This window comes from Syngnathoides biaculeatus, chromosome 12 (genome assembly GCF_019802595.1).
Source record: "Syngnathoides biaculeatus isolate LvHL_M chromosome 12, ASM1980259v1, whole genome shotgun sequence".
Lineage (NCBI taxonomy): Eukaryota > Metazoa > Chordata > Actinopteri > Syngnathiformes > Syngnathidae > Syngnathoides > Syngnathoides biaculeatus.
In genome coordinates this window covers 20,957,622-20,964,460 of record NC_084651.1, presented here as the reverse complement: position 1 = coordinate 20,964,460, position 6,839 = coordinate 20,957,622, and the positions used below count along the sequence as shown (strand labels likewise).

General features: G+C 40.9%; 1 protein-coding gene across 3 annotated transcripts; it reads left to right on the top strand.

Moving 5' to 3' along the window:
• The first annotated feature begins 646 nt into the window (after window positions 1–646).
• mad2l1bp (MAD2L1 binding protein) lies at window positions 647–6,417 on the top strand. 3 transcript variants are annotated; one of them, XM_061837982.1, is made up of 3 exons: window positions 647–794; window positions 2,197–2,453; window positions 2,566–6,417. In XM_061837982.1, exons 1-3 carry the CDS (start codon window positions 719–721, stop codon window positions 3,091–3,093), a joined length of 861 nt encoding a protein of 286 aa, XP_061693966.1. In that variant the 5' UTR covers window positions 647–718; the 3' UTR covers window positions 3,094–6,417. The 3 variants fall into 3 exon arrangements, with proteins under 3 accessions (XP_061693966.1, XP_061693965.1, XP_061693964.1); XM_061837981.1 differs by having other exon boundaries at window positions 655–818; XM_061837980.1 differs by having other exon boundaries at window positions 735–1,135; window positions 2,566–6,408.
• The last annotated feature ends 422 nt before the right edge of the window (window positions 6,418–6,839 follow it).

Below are 6,839 nucleotides of genomic sequence, written 5' to 3'. Positions count from 1 at the left end.
CTGCACCTGCCGGGGTGCCCTCGACACCGCCAGGGTCCTTGTCCCTTGACTCAATGGACAGTGCGGCCCCGCCTCCCTCGGCCCCTGCAGTGCACACCCGCCGGGGTTGGGTCGTCGTCCCTCCACGGCACAGGGATTTTGATTATAGGTGACTTCTTGGGGGGCTTTTGTGGTGTTTACATAATTCACCTGCGAGACCTCAAGTTGGGTTGTGGGGTTCCGCACGGACTGTTTTTGTTGTTGCAATTCCGGAGTTAGAAAGCAGTGAGTTCCCGCCGTAATGCAGTTAGTTTGTTGTCTACCATTAAAACAAGGGTGTTTCCTGTGTTCGACACTCCGCGTCCGACTCCTTTTCTTCGGCGCTACAACTGTATACTCTGTGTATAATTGATTGGTGTTTCAAATTGAGTAAAATGAGTGTGTCCCATTGCTGTTGAAATACTTAAAGTGCCAAAATCACAGATTTCTCAACCCAGTCCTTGAAGTATTATATATATATATATATATATTAGAATATATTTAATAGAATTTTCTCATTCTTACAAATTATGTATGCATGGGGTGAAAAGTTAATCTCATAAATGAATGAGCGTTCATCTGAGATGTCACGCTGTGGCGACCTCTAACGGGACAAGCCGAAAGAAACTTTCTTTCGGGAAGACTACGTTGACGTTGTCCTACGGAAAAAACGACGTTTCTGTCTGTATTTGAATGCAGCATGGGTGACAATGCATATCCCATGATGCTGTGCGGGAGAGGTCATCACTCATACGGCGGCGACTTTCAAATCCACGGTAAAACATTTGCCTTTGTCCCAGGTAAATAAATACATTTAAAAAAGAAAATTGCTAACGTCTCAACGTTAAGGGGAACGAAATAATGAAGACCGCTTCTACAGCTACGCAAAATCTTGAGGAAGCGGATGTGAAAATAGCGCCAACCGTACTGAATGTTACCGACGATTCAAATTCACACGCATATACGTCTGAAATTGTTGGTTGGGTAGATGATGGTAAAACGGAAAGGGGTGAAATAGAATCCAAATGTTTTGAACACAAATTAGGAGCCAGCAATGATCAGGTTAACATCGCCAAAAAGAGCGGAAATATCACCGTGTCTTCAAGCACCTCGCTTGGTAAGTGTTCTTATACTATGCTGTAAATGTATATTGTACTATTGTTCAACTGTCTCAATTTGCCTCGACTCGTCGAACAAACTTGTGTGGGGTTAACTTAAGTCTCCCCCCCACCCCACCCCCGAATCCCCCACTCAAACTATCTCAATTTAGTATCATTTTAAATTAATACTGGACAGTATTGACCGTCTGCACTTAGGGAGCACTAATACCTTTTTATTTATTTATTTTTTTTAAAAGAAGTAAAATTATACTTTTTCAACGTATGTACTTAAGTTTAAAACGTTATGACTCAAAAGTAAAAATGAATTAAATGTGTACTCTAATTTACAAAGTGCTTTTATGAAGTTGTCGCAAATTAAGAGCTAGCTGATCACGTTTTCCTATTGCTTTTCTGATGTGAAAAGAGTAACAAAAATGCTAAATTAGATTGTGATACTGTCAGCAGATTAAAAAAAAAGTGATTATCATTATTATTCTTTTTTTTAACTAGCAGAAGCTTGTGCTTTTAGACCGGCACAGGACACGACACATTCACCATTAATAAATAAGTCTTACAGTTTACAAGAATGAGATATTCTCTTCAACAAGGTTGTGGGATGGGTAAATCTTGCTTTTTTTTTTAAAATCATGATTAACCCTTTTCATATTCTGTTGCATTGGTGATGTCCCCCCTCCCTTTTTTTTAAATATACGTATATTTTTGCCTTATAAAACCCCAATACCTCAACTAATCATTTCAACTTTTGACACTGCCTCCAAATTTATGTCATCCCCCGCAGTGGTGAAAAAAATGACTAATTTTGACAGAGTAAGGAGTAGAATGTTCTGATATGACTTCAGAAGAAGGGAGTAAAAGTGAAAATATAAAAATGACAATAGTAGAGACCCCAATTACAGAAATATTTGTACGTCAGACCACCGTTTACACGGTCTCCAGTTAGTGTTACTCATCAAAGGATATCGTATACTTAGAAGAAAGTCATTTAAGTCACGATCTAACAAGATTATATTCAAAGAATTTGTTGGTTGCTCATGAATTTTTTTGCTTGTGTTGACAGAAAACATGCAAGCACAACACTGCAACATGACAGCTGATAAGCATCAATTTAACACAGCTGAGTGTGAGGCGGAGATGGTGAGAAGAGCAAAGGAGGAGGGCATTGTCAGTGTGGTCTTCCAAGGAACTGTGACTCAGGAAGGCTGCTGCCGTTTCGTCAGCGAAATCCTCAAATGTATTTTATATCAGAGACAACAACTGCCCATGACCTATGACCAACTAGTCTACTCCCAGAAAAAATGGCAAAACTCAAAAGCGGTAATTGCCGTTCCCATTGCACATAAAATGTCATCCTACAAAGACAGTAACAATGTATTTTTCTTCTGATTTGGTGGTCTTCATATACTTTTTCTATTTTATTACTTCTCAGGGTAAAGATGTTGTTTGTGGAAGGCAAGTGAATATGGCAGATGTGAATGAACGCAAGTGTGAAAAGACGCTCCAGGACCTGGAGGAGGTGCTTCATCATCTCGAGGTGCTATTCTCCCTTAGCACTGTACCCCGAGTGCTGCTGCTCATGGGTGGCTCACTTGTCCTCCCCAAAGAGATCTACGAGGTCAACCTGGAGGCGCTGGAATTGGAAACTGGTGACCAATGTCTACGGGTGTCGTCGTGTTTAAGACAACTCTTCCGCACTCTTTTTGTAGCTGACCTTTTGTCTGACAGCCGACCGGGACGTTTAATGCCCACCACTGTCTTGGTACTGGCTCACAGGGACTGTGGAGTAGGTTGGTTCCATCCTAAACTACGATTTAAAGCTCCAACTTCTGTCAAAAAACAAACAATTGCTCTTTGTACGGATCCATGTAGTTTGAGGAACGCAATCAAAGACTTAGTGGACTGGCAGGAATATGTGTGGTTTCAAGCACCTATGACCATCAATGGCTTTTGTGCCTGACGACAAATGTGGTCTGTATACTACTTTTTAAATGATGGTTTGAATGAGTTTTGGATATTTAAATTTTTTATTTTTCCATTTTATGGCTTAATCATACAGTAAATCCAAATTAGTTGCTTTTCAGTGACTACCGTTTACTTTTATTTTAGTTATATTATTGTCAAGTAACAGTAGTAATGCAATGATAATACCTCATGGAGTACATTGACACTACATGAACTTTTAGCACTGTATTGACACAGTGTCAGTGACTCAATGACTTCCACAGTAGTTCTAAAATCGTTGCAGGTAAACAAAATAGAGGGATAAGCTTGCATGCTCCGGTGAAATACTTTTTTTTAGTTTAATCACTAGTCCTTTACTGAAAACATGAAGTCGTCATTGTATATTTCATTTGCTGATTTTTTTTTTTTTTTTTTTTTTTTCCGAGGTTATGAGAAAATTTCAAATTTGCAAATATATATGCAAATGCTAAAATTGCTTGGTATGTAGAATATAGCAGATTCTTTTTCATTGCCATGCCCAGCAGTTCTTTTATTGATGGAAGACACTTCACCTACAATTACTTTTCTAAAAACAATTCAAATGCTTACCAGAAAAGAGTACAAACAAATTTAATGAAAAAAACAGCAAAGATAAACAAAAGGAAGAGAAGATAGTTGGTGTCTAAAAATCAAAATGATTCCAGACTTGGGAAAACTTCTTGGAATCGTCCATGAAGTCAGTGGAATAAGGTGATGGGAACCAAAAATCCAAAATTCAACACCAAAACTCCATCTAACAAATCATTAATGTGTTACATGTAGTTTTTTTTTCCCCAAACAATTTTGCGTGGCACATCCAAACAACACTCTTCCTTTACCCCCCCCCCCAAAAAAAAGACGATACACTCACAAATGTGGGGTTTCACTCTTGTGCGCTCGGCACAAGAGGCACATTTACTTATTTGTGTGACTTCTAGAGTCATGATTAAAAATTAAAAACTTAAAAAATTAAGTCTCAGGGTTGCTAATCTGATTATGCAGCGCAGCCGGCAACATTTTGTCTTGGAAATCTCGCAGCGTCGAATCATGTCACACTTCACCTCTGGATCTATAAAAAAATAATTATTTTTCTGAAAGAACATCTAGCATCCACAATGTCTAGGTCAGGGGTGCTCAATGCGTCAATCGCAAGGCAGTTTCAGTCGATCGTGACAGTGTGCTGAGAAAAAAATAAAATAAACACATCAGCCATATTCTTTTTTTTTAACTTTAGCTCACCGCGCATTTGCAAACAACGAAAGTACAGGAAAACATGCAGTCAGTGAGTTCCCACCTATTTTGAGCTCTCGCTTAAGAAATCTTAAACACGAGTCCTCAATGCTGCAGTAAATAAGACAAAAATGTGTCACTTTCATATGGAATGTTAGGGGGAGTTTTTTTTTTCAAGATGTCATTTTCGAAATGCGTTTGCCTCATCTGCCAGTGTAGTGAAATACGGAACGGCATCTTTGAACTGTTTATGGAAAATACAACACCGACATTCTGCCAAAAAGCAAGCTCAGAATGAGAAAATTGAACGAACTAAAATCCCAACTGGCCACACAGATTTTTTTTTAGGCGCAGCCGAGGCTTATAGGGTGTCCGGTTTGGTGGCCTCACCATTGCATCTCTGGGCTTTGCAGATGTGGTTCTGTTGGCTTCATCAAGCCGTGATCTCCAGCTCTCACTGGAGCGATTCGCAACCAAGTGTGAAGCAGCAGGGATGAGAATCAGCACCTCCAATTTCGAGACTATGCTCCTCAGTCGGAAAAGGGTGGTGTGCCCTCTCCTTGTCGGGGATGAGATCCTTCCCCAAGTGGAGGAGTTCAAGTATCTTTGGTCTTGTTCACAAGTGAGAGAAGAATGGAGCGGGAGATCGACAGATGGGTCGGTGCAGCGTCTGCAGTGATGCGGACTTTGTATCGGTCCATTGTGATAAAGAGGGAGCTAAGGCAATTCTCTCAATTTACCAGTCAATCTACGTTCCTACCCTCACCTATAGGCATGAGCTTTGGGTCGTGACCGAAAGAGCAAGATCCCGGATACAAGCGGTTGAAGTGAGTTTCTTCCGCAGGGTGTCCAGGGTCTCCCTTAGAGATAGGGTGAGAAGCTCAGTCATTCGAGAGGGGGTCAGTGTTGAGCCGCTATTCCTCCGCATTGAGAAGAGCCAGATGAGGTGGCTGGAGCATCTGATTCGGATGCCCCCCGGACGCCTCCCTGGTGAGGTGTTCCTTGCATGTCCCACCGGAAAGAGACCCCGAGGACGATCCAGGACACGCTGGAGAGACTATGTCTCCTGGCTGGCTTGGGAACGCTTCGGGATCCCTCTGGAAGAAAGTGGCTGGGGAAAGGGAAGTCTGGCTATCCCTGCTGAAGCTACGTCCCCGTGACCTGACCCAGAAAAGCGGTAGATAATGGATGGATAGCCACGCAGCAGTCACTTTTCACACAGTTCAACAGCAAAAGCTGCCACAAAGCATTGTTTCTGGGTTCGTCAGATCACACATAAAGAGACATAGCTGACTCATTGTTCCGATCCTTTAAAAATAAGGCAGAAATATTATCTTTAATAAAATCTCTGCATCTGTAAAGGAGTACAGGTATATGGTGCTGTGAAGCCATGGTTGATGTGTGGAAGGACATCTTAGATTGTGTTTGTCACTGCTGTTGGACGAATTCACAGACGTGAGTGACAGCCCAGGTGTGCATTTTCATACGTATGGTGTTTAGTGACCATCAATGTGAACTCAGATAGTTTAGAAAAAAAATGTTTAAAGTTAATTGTGTAATTTTAGCTCATGCGATTATGCAAGGCACACACACACATACATTTACACATAAAGAATCCTCAATATACTTGAAAATAAAAATGTTTTTCATTTTTGTAGTGGGTCGATCTTTGTGACTTTGTCATTAATTTCATCATTGTTCAATCTAAAAAAAAAGTCCCCCCCCCCCCCTTCCCGTCGATCGTGAGAGGCTTGAGAAGTAGTTAAAGTAGGGTAAAAAAGTCTGGGCACCTGGGTCTAGGTGGAGATTTTGAGGCTTATTTGGTGATCCAATCAATGAAGTAATTGATTGGCTCTGCAAAAGATATTTACTCCACCTTGCCATTGTGCGCAGTATAAATGAATACAAGTGTTTATCTTTAGCCTTTTTGCGTGTGTTTTGACGTAGAACTGTAAATTTCTGATAAGCAATAGTTATTTGAAAAAAAAAAAAGTCAGCAGCATCGGAGGTACAACACATCTGATACAGACAACATGTAATGCTACAAGACATATTTGCGCTTTCACGATTGCACCATGTCAGACCACTGCAATAAAAGATGTATTTCAATCCTACTGCGTCCTGTCTTTACAATCATTGGGCTTTATCTTAACTCGAATAGATCTGGATACACTCGTTTCAGTGACAATGACAACACAAGTGGATTGTTGTGTTTCATTTGTGAACAAGTGAAGAACACTTTTTAGTGAACAAACTGAACGGAATCAGTTTATAAAATGATTCGTTCTTTTTACCTGGCTGCTGCCCACCGCTGTGAAGCGAGTGTGTCGTCAGGGAGTGAAAACGGAACTGTTAAAGTGTTCTGTAACTAATTTCTGGATATTTGGTGAATGACCAAAGAGTAGCCAGTGTGCAGTTGGTGGTGGGACTGATTTGCGATTCGCCAGCCTGTCAATCACTTTGGCTTAAGCGAACTTGAATGATTCGTTCCAT

What these genes read in the sequence shown, in the direction of transcription:
- mad2l1bp (XM_061837980.1), top strand. Translation starts at nt 880, where the DNA reads ATGAAGACCGCTTCTACAGCTACGCAAAATCTTGAGGAAGCGGATGTG. An exon ending in GTCTTCAAGCACCTCGCTTG is followed by an intron (nt 1,136 to 2,196) that starts GTAAGTGTTCTT and finishes TTGTGTTGACAG; the next exon opens with AAAACATGCAAGCACAACAC. An exon ending in AATGGCAAAACTCAAAAGCG is followed by an intron (nt 2,454 to 2,565) that starts GTAATTGCCGTT and finishes ATTACTTCTCAG; the next exon opens with GGTAAAGATGTTGTTTGTGG.